Below are 19,541 nucleotides of genomic sequence, written 5' to 3'. Positions count from 1 at the left end.
TTTAAATAAATATATTGCTCAATAGTGTAATTAGCTATTTATAATGAACTAGGTACATAAATACCAGGTAAAAACAATGGCTGCAGATGCTGGAAACCAGATTCTGGATTAGTGGTGCTAGAAGAGCAGAGCAGTTCAGGCAGCATCCAACACAAATACCAGACTTCTAAAGTACTAACTAATTTGAATATTCACAATTAGGGAGATAACAACTTCCTTTAACTTTCTTTATGCCAGAATGCAGTTATTGTCACATATTGCAAAGGGCCCAGTACCTACAGATAAGATAGATACCATAAATATTAACAAGTTTTATAATAGCCTTCAGCACTGTTTGCATCACAGAGAGATATATCCTGCACCTCAAGAATGCCGTCAGTTTGGAGGAACCATAGAACCATTACATCACCCAAGAAAGGCCATTGATTCATCATCTCAATGCTGACCCTCCCAAAGGGTAATTCCCATTCTGCTCCTTACTGGCTCTCCCCTGTGCCCTGAACATTCATCCTTCTCTTATATTTGTAATATCTAGAAAATGTACAACGATCTATGACACTGATGGAGGACATTCTGTCCATCATTTCAACACTAACCAAGAGAAAAGCCACCCAGTCTCATCCCATTGGACAGCACTTCGTCCTACATACCGGAGAATACTGTGCTTCCAATGCATTTTTAGACAACTTTTAAATGGGTTGAGAGTTTGTGTCTCTACTCACCTTTCAGACAGTGAATTCCAGACCTCTAGCACACCCTGGATGAAAAATAAATAATTCCTTGAACTCTTCTTTGTTATTTCAGCCAATCATTTTAAATCTATGTCCCAGGTTACTCAGCTCTCTACTGTGTGAAATAGGACATTCTTGTTCACTCTACCTAGACCCCTCACAACACTGTAACCTCTAAATCAAATTATAATTTTATCTGGATTTACAGGTGCTTAACTATTATCTCATGGGATAATCTTCACCAAACTGTAGCAGTCCTTGGGCTATGTCTATAAAGTAAGGAACAATAGATCCCTTAGCAGCCAACCATCTTGAATTGCTGCATCAATGACCTTCCCTCCATCATAAGGCCAAATGCTTGCTGATGATTGGACAATGTTCAGCACTTCTTGTGACTCATCAGTCACTGAAGCAGTTCATGACTAAATGCACAACAACCTGGATAAATCCAGGTCTGAGCTGACAAGTGGCAAGTGGTGCCACACAACTGCCAGGAAATCACTAACTCCAAATAGACATAATCTAACCATTGCTCCTTAAAATTCAATGGCACTATCATTGCTGAATCTCCCACTGTCTATGTCCTGGAGGTTGCCATTAACTAGAAATTGAACTGGATCAGTCATACGAATAGAGTGGCTACTAGAGCAGGTCAGACGCTAAGAATCCAGCCATGAGTAATTCACCTCTTAACTCTCAAAAGCCTCTCCACCATCTACCATGCACAAGTCAGGATTGTGATGGAATACTACCTTCTTGCCTGGATGGAGGCAGCTCCAAAAATACTCAAGAAGCTTGACACCACCCAAAACAAAATAGCCGGTTTGATTGGCACCAGATCCACAAACATTTATTCCCTCCACCACCAACGCTCAGTCGCAGCAGTGCATATGATCTACAAGATGTAGTGCAGAAATTTACGAAGGCTCTTCAGAACTGTGGCATTCCCTTGCTAACAAAATTGTGGGTCCACCTACCCCAAACAGACTGCAATGGTTCAAAAAGGCAGAAACACCACAATTGGAGGTGTAGTGGACAGTGGAGAAGGTTACCTCGGAGTACAACGGGATCTTGATCAGATGGCCCAATGGGTGGAAGAGTGGCAGATAGAGTTTAATTTAGATAAATGTGAGATGCTGCATTTAGACAAGCATACCAAACACCTTCTTCAGTGTCCTGCCTACCTGAGACTCCACTTTCAAGGAGCTATGAACCTGCACTCCAAGATCTCTTTGTTCAGCAACACTCCCTAGGACCTTACCATTAAGTGTATAAGTCCTGCTAAAATTTGCTTTCCCAAAATGCAGCACCTCACATTTATCTAAATTAAACTCCATCTGCCACTCCTCAGCCCATTAGTCCATCTGATCAAGATCCTATTGTACTCTGAGGTAACCTTCTTCACTGGCCACTATACCTCCAATTGTGGTGTCACCTGAAAACTTACTAATCAGTCCTCCAGTGTTCACATCCAAGCCATTTACATAAACGGAGGATGTTGTGAAATTTGAAAGGGCTCAGAAAAGATTTACAAGGATGTTGCCACGGTTGGAGGGTATGAGCTATAGGGAGAGGCTGAATAGGCTGGGGCTGTTTTCCCTGGAATGCAAGAGGCTGAGGGGTGACCTTACAGAGGTTTTTCACACAGAGGGTGGTGTGTGTAAGAATGAGCTGTCAGAGGAAGTGGTGGAGACTGGTAAAATTAAAACATGTGGCAGGCATCTGGATGGGTATGCGAACAGGAAGGGTTTAGAGAGATACGGGCCACGTGTTGGCAAATGGGACTAGATTAATTTAGGATATCTGATTGGCATGGACAAGTTGGACCAAAGGGCTTGTTTCTCTGCTGTATAATTCTTTGACTCTAAGGCAGCTCAGCGCCGCCTTCTCAAGGGCAACTAGGATGAGCAATAAACACTCACCCAGCCAGCAATGCCCACATCCCATGAATTAATAAAAAAAATTCTCCTTTCAATGTGTGGTCCTTGAAATGCAACTGCATGTCATTAGTAAAATGTCAACTTTCCCAAACCCTTTATCTGGAGGCTTTATGCTTCTGACTTGAACCACAGAACTGAATTTGTGACACAGAAAATTCTAAGCTTCCAAGCTTAACAATTAGTGCCAGGTTTTACAACCAGTGGTGATATTATTGGGCAAAATGTATGAAAAGCTCTTATCTGGTTCATTAGCCAGTACAATGTAGAGCAGATAGACACCTCCAAGTGACTGCCCATTCTCCATAACACCACAGTTGTGACTGTATCAATCCTCTTCATCTGGACAAGCACAATGAGAATGTGCACATCTCAATTCCTTGACTGTATAGTACTGATGGAACAGAGTACAGTAAGCTTTTGTAAATCAGATATTAGAATCCCTTGGCTAGAGTACTGGGCCCAGCTCTATGCACCACATTTTAGGGAAATGGTTAAGAAGTTGGAAGGTGCAGAAGTAATCTACTAGGTACTAGAGATGAAAGAGTTCAGTCACAGAGATAGAATTGGCAAACTGAGCTTTTTATCATAGAGTAGGGAAGATTAAGGGGAGATTTGATGGTGGAGTTCAAAATTATGAGGTTCCAAACAGATAAATAAGAAGAAACTGAACAGATTTAATACAATTAGCAAAACAGAAGCGTGAGAAGAGAAGAATTATTCTTACATAGCAAATTATTACATTTTGATGTGGAAGCACAATGAAAGCAGGTTCAGCAATAATTTACTAAAGAAAATTAGATCAGTGCTCAAATTGGTAAAAAATTGCAAGTCCAAGGAAAAGGAACAGCGAAATGAGAATAACTGGGTCGCTCTTTCAGGGAGCCATTATTCTCCATACCATCTAAATATGCATCATGTTACATGATGCGATTAATAATTTTAATATGTCCATTCATAAATATTTTAGTGTTCATGAAACACTTTTTAGAAAAAAAGAAAACTTAATTTAAATGTTTTTACACAGCTGTGTTCTGCCCATCATTCTTTTTCGCTTTTTTTCCTCATTTTTGGTTTGGAACTGTGAGTTGCAGTAGAGAATCATATGTTATTATTTTTAAAAATGGAGAATACAAGACTGATGTTTGCTGTTGGGAACTGGCTTGGAAAGGTAATGCAGTTTAATGACTGCTCTAAGGACACAGTGGACAATTAGACTCTGTGATGCTGCTTTGCTCAGGGACTGGTAGCTGTTTGGATGTTGCACTGGCCAATCAAGGGAAGACTGGTGCTGACCAATTGCAGAGAGTGTTTAAAAAAAAAGAGAGAAACCAAAGGATGAACTGGTTTAGACTGAGTTTTGAGCAGGAGGCAATGTTGCTTTCAAAGCTGCAGGACTGGGTTTTTGGCTTTGCTCTCTCTGGTTAGTTCTCCAGTTGTCAACTTGGTGCAAGTCCTGGTAAAAGAACTCCAGTATAAGAAATAAGGAAAAGTCTTCAGAGGACTGCAGAAACTGTTTGCATTGACCAGTGATTTTGGAATTCAAGCAATTTACAGTCTTACGCATCAATCCCTGCCCCACGGAATTGTTCTTGCCCCATGGAACTTATTTCTTTCAACCTCGATATACTCTTTGTTTCTTGTCTGTTTCTAACCCACTGAGCATACTTTTTCATACCTCAACTCTATTTTTTGCTCCCATTGTCCAGTCCCTTCCCATTTACATGCACAATTCTTCTGACACTTTACATCAGTTTCAAAAGTTCCCGTTCACGCGCTCCAGCCAAGTCCTGTTTACCATGGACGTGCTATCCCCTTACATCTCCATTCCCCATCAGGATGGTCTCAGGACTCTCCACTTCCTGCTGGAAAAAAGGCCTGAAAACTCGTTATCCTCCACCACCACCACCACCCTCCTCCGCCTGGCCAAGCTCGTCCTCACTTTCAACAACTTTTCCTTTACTTCCTCTTGCTTTCATCAGGTCAAAGGGATGGCCATGGATACCCACATGGGCCCCACCCCAGTCACAACTGTCTTTATGTGGGGTATGTGGAACATTCTTTATTGCAGTCCTACACGGGCTCCCACCCACAATTCTTTCTCTGGTACACTGATGAATCATTGGTGCTGTTTCCCTCTCTTGTTCAGAATTGGAAAAATTCATCACTTTTGCTCTGAATCTCCACTCCGCTCTCACCTTCACCATGCCCATCTCTGACTCCTCCCTTTCCTTCCTTGACATCTCTGTTCCATTTCTGAGGAAAGACTAGCCATCAATATCCACCGGCTCCCACAGTTACCTTCACTATACATCCTCCAATCCTTCTTCCTGGAAAGACTCCATTCCATTCTCTTATTTTCCCTGTCTCTATTACATCAGTTCAACAAGAGGGCCTCCGAAATGTCCACCTTTTTTTCTTCAATCGAGGATTCCCCAGCACTGTCTCTGACAGGGCCCTCATCCATGTCTGACCCATCTCTCACAGTTCTACCCTCACCTCTTTCTTTCCCTCCCACAAGAGCGATAGGGTCCTCATCTGGTCCTCACCTACCATCCCACCACCCTCTGCATCCAAAGGATCATTAACAGCCATTTTTGACACCTCCAGGGGTATGCTACCAACAGACAAATATTTCCCTCCCTTCCTTTGTCAGCTTTCTGCAAGGATTGTTCCCTCTGGAACCCTGGTCCACTCCTTCTTCATGCCCTACTCCTCTCCATGCCACCTTCCCCTGTAACCGCAGAAGGTGAAACACTTGCCGTTTACTTCCTCCCTCCTCAGTATCCAAGGGCCTAAACATACTTTCCGGGTGAAACAGTGATTTACTTGTATTTCACTCAATCTAGTCTATTGCATTCGCTGCTCACAGTGTAGACTCCTCTACACTAGGGAAATGAAGCTTAGACATTCTGTCCACAAAAATGACAAAAGTGCCTGCTACTTCAACACACCACTGTATTCCCACACCAACATTTCTGTGTTGGGCCTGCTCCAGTGTTTAGATTTAGATTACTGATAGTGTGGAAACAGGCCCTTCAGGCCAACAAGCCCACACCGACCCTCCGAAGAGCAACCCACCCAGACCCACTCCCCTACATTTACCCCTTCACCTAACACTACGGGCAATTTAGCATGGCCAATTCACCTAACCTGCACATTTTTTGGACTGTGGGAGGAAACCGGAGCACCCGGAGGAAACCCACGCAGACACGGGGAGAATGTGCAAACTCCACACAGACAGTTGCCTGAGGTGGGAATTGAACTCGGGTCTCTGGTGCTGTGAGGCAGCAGTGCTAACCACTGTGCCACCGTGCCGTGTTCCAGTGAGCCTCTGCACAAGCTCAAAAACAGAATCTTATTTTCTCTTTGGGGACCTTGCATCCTCTAGAACTCAACATGGAGTTCTATAACTTCACAGCCTTTAGATTCTGTCCAGATTCTGTTTTTTTTTAAACCTACACCCTGGTTCTATCACGGGTTACATTCGGCACAACCTACACGTTCTCTCCTAGACTCTGCTGTCATCACTTTTTAAGTATTTTCAGGGAATCTGAAGGGCAACTTTTTTACAGAGGGAGGTATGCATATGGAATGCGGTGCCAGTGGAAGTGGTTGAGGTGGGTACATTAACAACATTTAAAAGACATTTAGACAAATACATGGATAGGGAAGGGTAAATGGGGTTAGCATGGATTGACAATTTGGTCAGCATGGACCAGTTTGGGACAAAGGGCTTGTCTTTATGCTGTAGGACTCTGACTTCTCTTCTGTCCCTGGCTCTTCAATAATCCCCTGATCTGCCTACCCCTTTCATATCTCTCTCCCTTTGGGCTCTGTTTCCATTTAACTGCTCACCTTTCCCAATCTTGTTTTCAGCATCAATACCATCTTTTCCTAGCTGCTATCAGTTCTGATGAAGAGTCACTGGATCCAAAATGCTGCCAGACCTGCAGAGTTTTGTCAGCCATTTCCGTTTTTGCCTGTATGGAAAACTACTGATTTCATGAAGACATGATATTCATCACTGAAACAGTTGCCAAACTGGCAACTTAATACTCTTTTATTCTTTCTACTTTATTCCATAACTGTGTCTGGCTGTGACAGAGTGCAAGAGTGGGATATTGTAATCAAAGAAGATTGGATTTAGACAGTAAATATGAATTAGGATTGCCTTGTTGTCTATCTGTATTCTCCTAAAGTTACATTATTATTAATAAATAATAAATAAATGTATAAATTGTTGACTTTTCTTCAAGTTATAAACTTGCTGTCAAAGATCAGTTTGTAAAATCCGGTTAGGAACAAATGAGCAATTTTGAGAGTCCCAGAGGTAGTGAGGTTGATCTGATTTGCCTTGCTATCACAACAGCTGCCTTTTGGGATCCCTGCTCCTTATATTCTTTGTATTTATTAGGTATTCATCATGCTATAACAGTATATCACTGAGACTCAGCGTTGGAATCACTGAAAAGTATGTGAAGTTGCAGCAATTGCTACTTAACTAGGACACATAATAGAAAAGGATAGTTCAGGGGCGCTCGGTTGTACGTAGTGTTAGCGAAATGTGTCAGACATTTTGTGGGCAATTGTCAGTCTAATAAACTGCACGCTACTGATCACAAAATCATAGAATCCCTACACTCTGGAAGCAGACCATTTTGCCCATCAAGTCCATACCACCCCTCCAAAGAGCATCTAACCCTGTATTTCCCATGTCTAACTCACCTAGCCTGCATGTCCTTGGACACTATGAGTTATTGAGCATGGCCAATTCACCTAACCTGCATATCTTTGAACTGGGGGAAGAAACTGAAACACTCAGACAAAACCCAAGCAGACACGAGGAGAATGTGCAAACTCCACACAGACAGACAGTCACCCGAGGGTAGGATCGAACACAGGTCCTTGGTGCTGTGAGGCAGCAGTGTTAACCACCGAGCCACCGTGCCACCCCATAACCTCTTTGGCACTGCCAGCAAAATCTATGCCTTTACGTTTACAGCAAGATCTATTGGTGTAGTTCCTTTTAGAATCTTGAAACCACGCAATCTTTTTAATAATATTGTAAAGACCATTTTAAAAAAATTCGGTAGTTTTGATTGTGGACTGAAATGTCAAAAGGACTGTTTTAAAAATCAAGGACTGGGGATTTCTCTTTTTTTGTCCAATCCTAATACCCTTTATGTGTCTCACGAATAGCGTTCGTAACAAACTATTAACAGCTCCATGGCCACAATGAAACTGCCCTGAACTACAGCCTCTCAGTATTCTTAAGGAAGCATTGGATTATGCTCCAGTGCTGGCAGCACTGGCAATATGACAGCATTACATTCTGACTAATATTGCAATCTATCCGCAAACTTCCAAAGGATTCACCCCAAAGCCATCATCAAGATGGCATCCTGACAGAACTACCACCTGAAGGGTGTGTGTCATGTTGAACACTTTGGAAGGAAAACATCACCTGTCACTCAAAAAAACTGAGCAGAACAGAGTCAAAATTTGCAGTCACGGTTCAGTAGTGTGCAAATCTTGGACTCTTATCTGTCTAGCAGTAACTTAAGCATGAATATTTGGTGGTCGACAGGTCGAACACAAGTTTCTATCTCCCTGCACGTTCTTCGAAGCCAGACGATTTACCTGGATGTTTCCAGGAATGAGGGGTTTGATTTACAAAAGTCGGTGAGACTTTTTGACTGCAGCGTAGGAGGTTAAGGGGTGACCTTAAAGAAGCCTACAAAATCATGAAGGACACAGATAAGCTGAATAGCAAGAGTCTTTTCCCTAAGATGAGGGAGTTCAAAGGCCATATTATTAAGGTGAGAGGAGAAAGTTTTAAAAAGGGCACGATGGGCAACAGTTTTACATAGAGATTTGTTCCTGTGTGACAAGAATGACAGAGGAAGTGGTGGATGCAGGTACAGTTACAACATTTAGAAGACAATAAGATACATTAAGTACATTAGAATAGGAAAGATTTGGAGGGGTATGGGCCAAATGCAGGCACGTGGGACTAGTTTAGTTTTGGAACATGGTTGGCATAGACTAGTTGGACTGAAATGTCTGTTTCCAGGCTGTATGACTCGATGACTTTATGTACTTTAATGTTCAGTCACTTGGCAGGATACCACTATAGGGAAACTTGAAGGAACAGTGCAACTCATAGTTAGTTAGGATTTAATGCCAGACTGGAGCTTGCTATCAAGTTGACTCCTTCACAATGGTAAGCACTGACTGAATCACTGGTTTTAATATTGCAAAGTCTAGGTCATCGAATATTCTGAATTAGAGGCTGGAGACTGAATGAGATGTTGGATTTATAGTATGGAATATGACAACACAGTTCCATGTAAATGTTAAGGAGGTTTTGTTCTTCCAACCTGGCAGCTACCTGATAATGTGGATAGTTGCTCAGTTATGTCGTATTCATAAAAAAATAGAAACATGTTCAAGCTGAATACCATCAGCATCCACTTGATCACCCACGAAATGAAAGGGGTCATTTCCTGTGTGCAAGCAGCACACAGCGGTAACCTGCTCACTGTACTCAAATGGGTTCTGCCAGGGCCACTCAGCTCCTTATCTTATTACAGCCTTGGTCCAAACATGGATAAAAGAGCCGAATCCCACAGAAGAGGATGAGAGTGAGTATTTTTGACATCAAAGCAGCATTTCACTTTGTGTGAGATCAAGGAAACTGGGCAAAACTGAAGACATTGGGTATCAGGGCGTAGCGAGTGGAATGTCTCCACAGCTCGGAGTCGAACTGAGCACAAAGGAAGATAGCTGTGGCTTTTCGAGGCTCTGCTCCACACCCCACCCCTGCAAAGTTCCTCTAGGTAGTGCCCTGGGAACAACTATTTGCAGCTGGTTACTTCCAAGGTAAAGTCAGAAACATGGATGTTAATTGCTGATTGTATACTATGCAGGTTCAATCACACCTTATCAGATAATGATCAGTCAGGACACACAGAACAGTACAGCACAGAACAGGCCCTTCAGCCCACGATGTTGTGCCGACCATTGATCCTCATGTACGAACCCTCAAATTTCTGTGACCATATGCATGTCCAGCAGTCTCTTAAATGTCCCCAATGACCTCACTTCCACAACTGCTGCTGGCAACGCATTCCATGCTCTCACAACTCTCTGCATAAAGAACCCACCTCTGATATCCCCTCTATACTTTCCGCCAAACAGCTTAAAACTATGACCCCTCGTGTTAATAATTTCTGCCCTGGGAAATAGTCTCTGGCTATCAACTCTATCTATGCCTCTCATTATCTTGTAAACCTCAATTAGGTCCCCTCTCTTCCTTCTTTTTTCCAATGAAAAGAGTCCGAGCTCAGTCAACCTCTCTTCGTAAGATAAGCCCTCCATTCCAGGCAGCATCCTGGTAAACCTCCTCTGAACCCTCTCCAAAGCATCCACATCTTTCCTATAATAGGGCGACTAGAACTGGATGCAGTATTCCAAGTGCGGTCTAACCAAAGTTTTATAGAGCTGCAACAAGATCTCACGGCTCTTAAACTCAATCCCCCTGTTAATGAAACACCATATGCTTTCTTAACAACCCTGTCCCCTTGGGTGGCCATTTTAAGGGATCTATGTACCTGCACACCAAGATCCCTCTGTTCCTCCACACTGCCAAGAATCCTGTCTTTAATCCTGTACTCAGCTTTCAAGTTCAACCTTCCAAATGCATCACTTCGCATTTATCCAGGTTGAACTCCATCTGTCACCTCTCAGCCCATCTCTGCATCCTGTCAATGTCACGCTGCAGCCTACAGCAGTCCTCTATACTGTCAACGACACCTCCAACCTTTGTGTCGTCTGCAAACTTGCTGACCCATCCTTCAATCCCCTCATCCAAGTCATTAATAAAAATTACAAAGAGTAGAGGCCCAAGGACAGAGCCCTGTGGAACACCACACACCACTGACTTCCAGGCAGAATACTTTCCTTCCACTACCACTCGCTGTCTTCTGCCGACCAGCCAATTCTGTATCCAGACAGCTAAATTTCCCTGTATCTCATTCCTCCTGACCTTCTAAACAAGCCTACCATGGGAAACCTTATCAAATGCCTTGCTGAAGTCCGTATACAACACATCCACCGCTCGACCCTCATCAACTTGTCTAGTAACATCCTCAAAGAACTCAATAAGGTTTGTGAGGCATGACCTGCCCCTCACAAAGCCGTGCTGACTTCATTTAATCAAGCCATGCTCTTCCAGATGGTCATAAATCCTATCCCTCAGAATCCTTTCTAACACATGCACACCAACTTTTGTGATTCATCTACCAGGTCACCCAGATCCATTCAAAAAAACATACTCCTTTGCTGTTGTTCTTCCTAAAGTTGACAAGTTCACAATTTTCAACATTCTACTCCATCTGCCGTATTTTCACCCACTCCCTTAACCTATCTAAATGCCTCTGCAGATTCTTTAAGTCCTCTTGACAACTTACTCTCATACCTATCCTTGTGTCATCAATACATTCAGTGATTATACATTTGGTATCTTCATCCAAGTTATTAATACAGATTGTAAATATTGAGGACCCAGCATTGATCCTGTAGCAATAGCTTATGAACTCAAAAATAACCCATTATTTTCTCCTTGTTAGCTAACCAATACTCTGAGTATGTTAATATGTACCCTCTACACCATGAGCTCTTATTTTTTGGACTAAACTTTGATATGGCACCTTGTCAAATACTTTTCAGAAATCCAACTGCATTACATTCATAGATTCCCCTTTATCTACCTTGCTTGTTACTCCTTCAAAAAGCTCGAATAACTTAAGTCAAACACAATGTTTCTTTCACAAAAGCCACACTGACTCTGCCTGATTGTATTATAATTTTCATACTGTCCTGCTATTACCTCCTGAACAGTTTCTGTCAATTTTCCCATTACAAAGGTCAGTCTAGCTTTCCCATAGTTTCCTGCTTGCAGTCCCCATCTCCTTTTTGATTAGAGGTGTTACGTTTATAATTTTCTGATCTGTCAGTATGTTTCCAGAAACAAATAATCTTCTCTTGATGGTCAATGTCATTACTACTGCTGAATCCCCTATAATATACATCCTCGGGTTACCACTAACCAAGGTTTGAGACAAAACAAAACTGCAGATGCTGGAATCCAAGGTAGACAAGCAGGAGGCTGGGAGAACACAGCAAGTCAGGCAGCATCAGGAGGTGGAGAAATCAACGTTTCGGATGTAACCCTTCATCAAAACATAAATACACCAGCCACAGAAATACTGTGGCTACAGTACAGCATATAAGTTACCACCCGAGTCCCTGATGTCTGTCCACCAATCATGAGGAACAAGATTGTGATGAAACGCTCTCCATTTGCTTAGATGGGTTCAGCTTCAATAACATTGAGAAAGTTCAATCAAGGACAAAGCACCCATGCACTCGGTATCTCGTCCATAAACATCTGCTCGCTCCACCACCGACACACAGTGTATCACTGTGCATCTCGAGATGTATTGCAGTAAATTGCCTAGCCTTCTTTGACACTTCCTTCCAAACCTGCAACCTCTAACAACTAGCAAGACCTGGGCAGCAGGTACATCGGAGCACCCACAACCTACAGGTTCCCCTCCAAGCCACTCACCATCCTGACTTGATACTATATTGTTGTTCCTTCAGTGTCACTATGTCAATATCCTTTCTCCTCCTAACTGCACTCGTTCATGTACCCACATGTCAAGGACGGCAGTACTTCAAGAAAACAGTGAGGAAAATTAAGAAAGGACAAGAAATACAAGCGTTGCCAATGAGGCCCACATGCTATGAATGAACATTTAAAAAGTCATACAATTAAAAATTTGCCTTGATTTGTCTTCGACTATCTTTGATAGTTTCCTCCAATATGTTTTGACAGTTAACTTATTTAATTTGTTGAGATGTAAAGGTAAAGGTGAGGTTGCCATAATCCTACAGGACCATAAGAAATGGTGATTGTTTAACCTGAGGATCACCACACCTCAGGCGATAGGAGAGGATTTAGATTTAGATTACTTACAGTGTGGAAACAGGCCCTTTGGCCCAATAAGTCCACACCGACCCTGCGAAGAGCAAACCACTCAGACCCATTCCTCTACATTTACCCCTTCACCTAACACTACGGGCAATTTAGTATGGCCAATTCACCTAACCTGCACATTTTTGGACTGTGGGAGGAAACCAGAGCACCCGGAGAAAACCCACGCAGACACGGGGAGAATGTGCAAACTCCACACAGACAGTTGCCTGAGGCGGGAATTGAACCCAGGTCTCTGCCGCTGTGAGGCAGCAATGCTAACCACTGTGCCACCATGCTGGAGCTGGGACTTTCATGGCAACCTCAGCTGGGATGGGAGATAAACCCATGCTGTTGTCTTCAATCTGCATCACAAATCAGGATATGTGAGGATATGTCCACTGTGTTTTACAAGTCCTGATGACATGATTCGTTTTTAAACCTATTTTACCAGATGAGGCAGAAACAAAACAAACACTAGATGGTGCTCAAAAACTGTAACATCACTGCAGCTGAATGCAATGATCCAAACCAGCCCAAACGATGTCACAGCATTGCTTTACAAAGAATACCTGGGAAACTGACAATTACACTAATCCTTTCTGTCAATGAATCCTTTCAATTAATCTCTGAACTATAAGTAACAGAGTACAAACAAGCTATATCGGCCTTTGCAACATGAAAGCTAGGATCTCTATCAGTTACGCCATGACAATGAACCAGATTGTTGAGACTGACACCATAAACAAATTACAATCATTAAAAACTTTGCAATAGAGCCTCCAAGACAGCACTGTAATTCAAATGTCTTTAATATTTACTGTATGAACATTTCAATCTAGCTTTAACCCAAGATAATGTATTGCAGTGTTATTGTATTGTTTGGATTAGGAATTGGCTGGATGGAAGAAGACAGAGGGTAGTAGTTGATGGCAAAGTTTCTTCATGGAGTGCCGTCACTAGCGGTGTTCCGCAAGGATCTGTTTTGGGACCATTGCTGTTTGTCATTTTTATAAATGACCTGGAAGAGGGGTTAGAAGGTTGGGTGAGCAAGTTTGCGGATGATACGAAAGTCGGAGGAGTTGTTGACAGTGAGGAAGGATGTGGCAGGTTACAGCAGGATATAGAGAAGCTGCAGAGCTGGGCAGAAAGGTGGCAAATGGAATTCAATGTAGCTAAGTGTGAGGTGATTCACTTTGGGAAGAATAACAAAAAGATGGGGTACTGGGCTAATGGTCGGATACTTGGTAGTGTGGATGAGCAGAGGGATCTTGGTGTCCATGTACACAGATCTCTGAAAGTTGCCACCCAGGTAAATAGTGCGGTGAGGAAGGCATATGGCGTACTGGCTTTTATTGGTAGAGGAATTGAGTTCCGGAGTCCTGAGGTCATGATGCAGTTGTATAAGACTCTGGTGCGGCCGCATCTGGAATATTGTGTGCAGTTTTGGTCGCCATACTATAGGAAGGATGTGGAGGCACTGGAACGGGTGCAGAGGAGGTTTACCAGGATGTTGCCTGGTATGGAAGGAAGATCGTATGAGGAAAGACTGAGACACTTGGGGCTGTTTTCATTAGAGAAAAGAAGGTTTAGGGGTGACTTGATTGAGGTGTACAAGATGATTAGGGGGTTAGATAGGGTTGACAGTGTGAACCTTTTCCCGCATATGGAGTCGGGTATTACAAGGGGGCATAGCTTTAAATTAAGGGGGGGTAGATATAGGACTGAAGTTAGGGGTAGGTTCTTCACTCAGCGAGTCGTAAGTTCATGGAATGCCCTGCCAGTAGCAGTGGTGGACTCTCCCTCTTTATGGGCATTTAAGCGGGCATTGGATAGGTATATGGAGGATAGTGGGTTAGTATAGGTTAGGTGGGCTTGGATCGGCGCGACATCGAGGGCCAAAGGGCCTGTACTGTGCTGTATTCTTCTATGTTCTATGTTCTATGTATGCTATTGTCTGTGTAAATCATTCATTAAGATTCTAAAGTTCTGGTAGAACAACAACATGTGAAGAAGATTCAACCCACACCATTTTGAGTACTTCCAAACGATAGATGTTTACTACATTTTTCAGAACGTCTTACCCGTTTCTTTGAAAGTGATGAGGATCCTGGAGTTAATATAAGGTCCAAGCAACATATTGGAAATAAACACAGAAAGGAGGGCCCAAGTACATTGACAAACAGAACACAGATGAGACAGAGGTCAGTCATGCTTGGAGGAGATGGAACACAATTCCTAGAGGAATTAGGTGATTTGTCAATAGGTTAATGCAATGGGATCATGCTGCATTTAAGTATTTGGGAAGAGATATTTGTGATTAAGTTCACTGTTTGAAGCTTCTTTTTCCCCAGGGAAAAGCAGAAAATGTACTAATTAAAAAATGTTTCACAGATGAGCATTAGATTTACTTGATTCAAGAATCACACAGGGATTTGTTTGTACTGGGCTTGATGAAATGTTTTATCAATCTAGACTTTATTGTTTCTCATCTGCTGGAATAGTGCTCGATGCTGGGAGAAGACGAAAAGAGGTCAAGAGTTTAAACACAAGTCTGAGGAGGGGGTCACTCGACCCGAAACGTTAACTCTGATTTCCCTCCACTAGTGCTGTCAGACCTACTGAGCATTTCCAGCAATTTATCTTTTGATTTCTGATTTACAGCATCTGCAGTTCTTCCTGGTTTCATTTAAACATTGCAAGTGCTTTAAGGACAAAAATTGAAATTGCTGGAGAAACTCAGCAGGTCTGTCAGCATCTATGGAGAGAAAGCAGAGTTGTCATTTCAGGTCCAGCAGGCCTTCCTCAGAGCTCTGCAATTTCTAATTTTGTTTTGGATTTCCAGCATCTACAGGTCTTTTGGTTTTTTTGTTGACTGCTTTTGGATGTTGTTTCCTTTAATGCAAAATTATGAGTAGAAATTAGATGGTGATTAGGAAAATATATCAAACTCATGATATTGACCCACTCGGGATCACCAGTCAGGATATCTGATATTTGCTTATACTGTATAAGCTCATAGCTGTAAGACCTTCTACTTACAGATTTAAACTGATGGGGCAGCACGGTGGCTCAATGGTTAGCACTGCTGCCTCGCACCACCAGGGACCCAGGTTCGATTCCAGCCTCAGGCGACTGTCTGTGTGGAGTTTGCATGTTCTCCCCGTGTCTGCGTGGGTTTCTGGGTACTCCGGTTTCCTCCCACAATCCAAAAATGTGCTGGTTAGGTGAACTGGCCATGCTAAATGGCCCATAATGTTAGGTGCATTAGTCATGGGTAAATATGGGTCTGGGTGGATCGCTCTTCGAAGGGTCGGTGTGGATTTGTGGGCCGAAGGGCAATTTTCCACACTGTAGGGAATCTAATCTAATCTAAAACTCATAACCTTATATATCGAGCAAATTTATCAATAAAAGATCAAGGACCTTGAGCAATGCTAATGTGTTTTATCATTGAAAGTCATACATATTGCTTCTTATCCTCTCTGATTCATAGAAAAGATTGTTGTTGCTAGGTCATATTGTTCTAGCTAAAGCCTCATGAAGTATCTATTACAAATCTATGCATAATTAAAGAATATGTCAGAAAATTCAAATCAGCCCAAAAGAATTTAATGCTTTTTTTTCGTAGAATTTGTTTCTTATATTCTAAAGCAGGTCACTGGAGTTGAAATGTTACTCTGCTTTCTCTCCATAGAAGCTGCCAGACCAGCTGAGTTTCTCCAGCAATTTCGGTTTCTGTTTCAGATCTCGAGCATCTGCAGTTTCTCGTTTTATTTTCTTGGGAGTTAACAGAAACCCAGTTTGCATTCATAATATTTGAACTGAAATTTTAGATGGAAAATGTATAATACAGAAATGTTACCATTTGAAGCAAGATTGAAACACAAGAACCGTATTCCTTTATCGCATGGAATTTGTCTTCGAGAGATATATTTTGCATAAAGGTCTTTTCAATGACATGCTCAGAGGCTTCCATAATGTGCCTGCACAATTGTTCCTCCCTAAAACTCACCCATATTTCAGGCTGATGCCTCCACCAGTCCCGGTTACCCAGCCTAAATGATAGAACTGCTTGCAGAGTTCTGGAATCAGGTTTCTTGGGTGCTCTTTTCCCTAAAGGAAGAAGTAAAGATCTGTTAGCTTCCAGAGTTATCACTTGAAAAGCCATTTGGTGCGCAAGAATTTGTGGGTGAAGCCCAGCTGAAGGAAGATGCAAATGTTTGTGTTTTTGAGTGCTGTAAAATTGGTATGTCATAGAGCCATAGAGATGTACAAAACGGAAACAGACCCCTCGGTCCAACTGACCCATGCTGACCAGTATGTGTGTCAAGTTCTTCATTTTATCACCGTTCCCAGTAATATTTCTCATTCAATAATATTTTTAAGTGCACAGTTATTACCATCATGGCCATAGTGTGCCAGAAACTTACATTTACAATTAGAAAGAGCATGAGGGTTGAATTTCTTGAAGGTAACACAGAATTTACACAGGTTCAGAGATTCAACAGCCCCAGGACACAACAACACAACCTGGTCTTTGGAAGTACGCTTAAAGATTTATTCAGGGGAGGCAATGCCCGAGTGGCATTATCATTGGACTATTAATCGAAAGACCCAGGAACCCAGGCTGCCCACAATGGCAGATCATGGAATTTGAAACCATTGCCAATTGTTGGAAAAACCCAACTGGTTTACTTATGTCATTTAGGAAAGGTAATTTGCCATCCTTACCTGATAAGGACTGATTAGGGATAGTCAACATGGCTTTGTGCGTGGGAAATCATGTCTCACAAACTTGATTGAGTTTTTTGAAGAAGTAACAAAGAAGATTGATGAGGGCAGAGCAGTAGATGTGATCTATATGGACTTCAGTAAGGCATTCGACAAGGCTCCCCATGGGAGACTGATTAGCAAGGTTACATCTCATGGAATACAGGGAGAACTAGCCATTTGGATACAGAACTGGCTCAAAGGTAGAAGACAGAGGGTGGTGGTGGAGGATTGTTTTTCAGACTGGAGGCCTGTGACCAGTGGAGTGCCACAAGGATCGGTGCTGGGTCCTCTACTTTGTGTCATTTACATAAATGATTTGGATGTGAGCATAAGAGGTACACAGTTAGTATGTTTGCAGATGACACCAAAATTGGAGGTGTAGTGGACAGCGAAGAGGGTTACCTCAAATTACAACAGGATCTGGACCAGATGGGCCAATGGGCTGAGACGTGGCAGATGGAGTTTAAATCCGATAAATGCGAGGTACTGCATTTTGGGAAAGCAAATCTTAGCAGGGCTTATACACTTAATGGTAAGGTCCTAGGGAGTGTTACTGAACAAAAAGACCTTGGAGTGCAGGTTCATAGCTCCTTGAAAGTGGAGTCGCAAGTAGATAGGATAGTGAAGAAGGCGTTTGGTATGCTTTCCTTTATTGGTCAGAGTATTGAGTACAGGAGTTGGGAGGTCATGTTGCAGCTGTACAGGACATTGGTTAGGCCACTGTTGGAATATTGCATGCAATTCTGGTCTCCTTCCTATCGGAAAGATGTTGTGAAACTTGAAAGGGTTCAGAAAAGATTTACAAGGATGTTGCCAGGGTTGGAGGATCTGAGCTACAGGGAGAGGCTGAACAGGCTGGGGCTGTTTTCCCTGGAGCGTCGGAGTCTGAGAGGTGACCTTATAGAAGTTTACAAAATTATGAGGGGCATGGATAAGGTAAATAGCCAAAGTCTTTTCCCTGGGGTCAGGGAGTCCTGAACTAGAGGGCATAGGTTTAGGGTGAGAGGGGAAAGATATAAAAGAGACCTAAGGGGCAACTTTTTCACACAGAGGGTGGTATGTGTATGGAATGAGCTGCCAGAGGAAGTGGTGGAGGCTGATACAATTGCAACATTTAAGAGGCATTTGGATGGGTATATGAATAGGAAGGGTTTGGAGGGATATGGGCCGGGTGCTGGCAGGTGGGACTAGGTTGGGTTGGGATATCTGGTTGGCATGGACGGGTTGGACCGAAGGGTCTGTTTCCATGCTGTATATCTCTATGACTCTATGACTCTATATATGACTTACAAATGATTCCAGACTCACAACAATGTGACCTATGCATAATGCCCTCCGGGCAATCAAGGATTGGCAATAAATTCAGGCCTAGTCAGCAATGCCCACATCCTTTGAATGAATAAAAATGCCTCACGTTGGCCTGGACTGCTTCATTAGCAAACAACCCCACTTCTGACTTTATGACTGAAGAAAAGTTATTGACGAAGCAGTTGGAGTTGGGCAGGGCTGGACCACTAGAATCATAGAATCACTACAGTGTGGAAGTAACTGTTCAACCTGTCGAGTCCACACTGACCCTCTGAAGAGCATCCCACCCAGATGAAAGCCTCTCCCCACACCCCTCCACCTATTCCTGTAACCCTGCATTTCTACCTCACCTGCATATCCCTGGTCACTATGGGCAATTTAGGATGGCCAATCCACCTAATCTGCACATCTTTGGACTGTGGGAGGAAACCGCAGCACTCGGAGGAAACCCACGCAGACATGGAGAAAATGTGCAAAATCCACACAGACAGTTGCTTGAGGGTGGAAGTGAACCCAGGTCGCTGGTGCAGTAAGGCAGCAGTGCTAACCACTGAACCCATGTTGCCCTGTGAATGATTACTCTGTGAATTTCTACAATTATGTCTTTGGGCCGAGATGACTGACCTTCAATAATCATAACCATTGCGCCTTTATGCTGGCCTCAACCAGTGATTCCCATTGACTTCAATTTTAATTGGACTTCTTGATGCCACACCCGATCAGATGATGCTTTGACGTCAATTCCAG

General features: G+C 42.8%; 1 protein-coding gene across 1 annotated transcript in view; it reads right to left on the bottom strand.

Annotated features, from left to right (window-relative positions):
- Positions 1–19,541, bottom strand: part of apip (APAF1 interacting protein) — a 55,979-nt gene that overhangs the window by 12,841 nt on the left and 23,597 nt on the right. Inside the window, exon 2 of the mRNA XM_043706272.2 lies at positions 16,726–16,826. Coding sequence (XP_043562207.2) covers positions 16,726–16,826 — 101 coding nt within the window. The remainder of the gene's footprint in view (positions 1–16,725; positions 16,827–19,541) is intronic.

The sequence above is a fragment of the Chiloscyllium plagiosum genome, unplaced genomic scaffold, assembly GCF_037043375.1.
Source record: "Chiloscyllium plagiosum isolate Xiang-an unplaced genomic scaffold, Cpla_swu_hap1 HiC_scaffold_18, whole genome shotgun sequence".
In the NCBI taxonomy this organism is placed as follows: Eukaryota; Metazoa; Chordata; class Chondrichthyes; order Orectolobiformes; family Hemiscylliidae; genus Chiloscyllium; species Chiloscyllium plagiosum.
The sequence above is the reverse complement of the archived record's forward strand: the minus strand, read 5'-3'. Positions and strand labels throughout refer to the sequence as shown.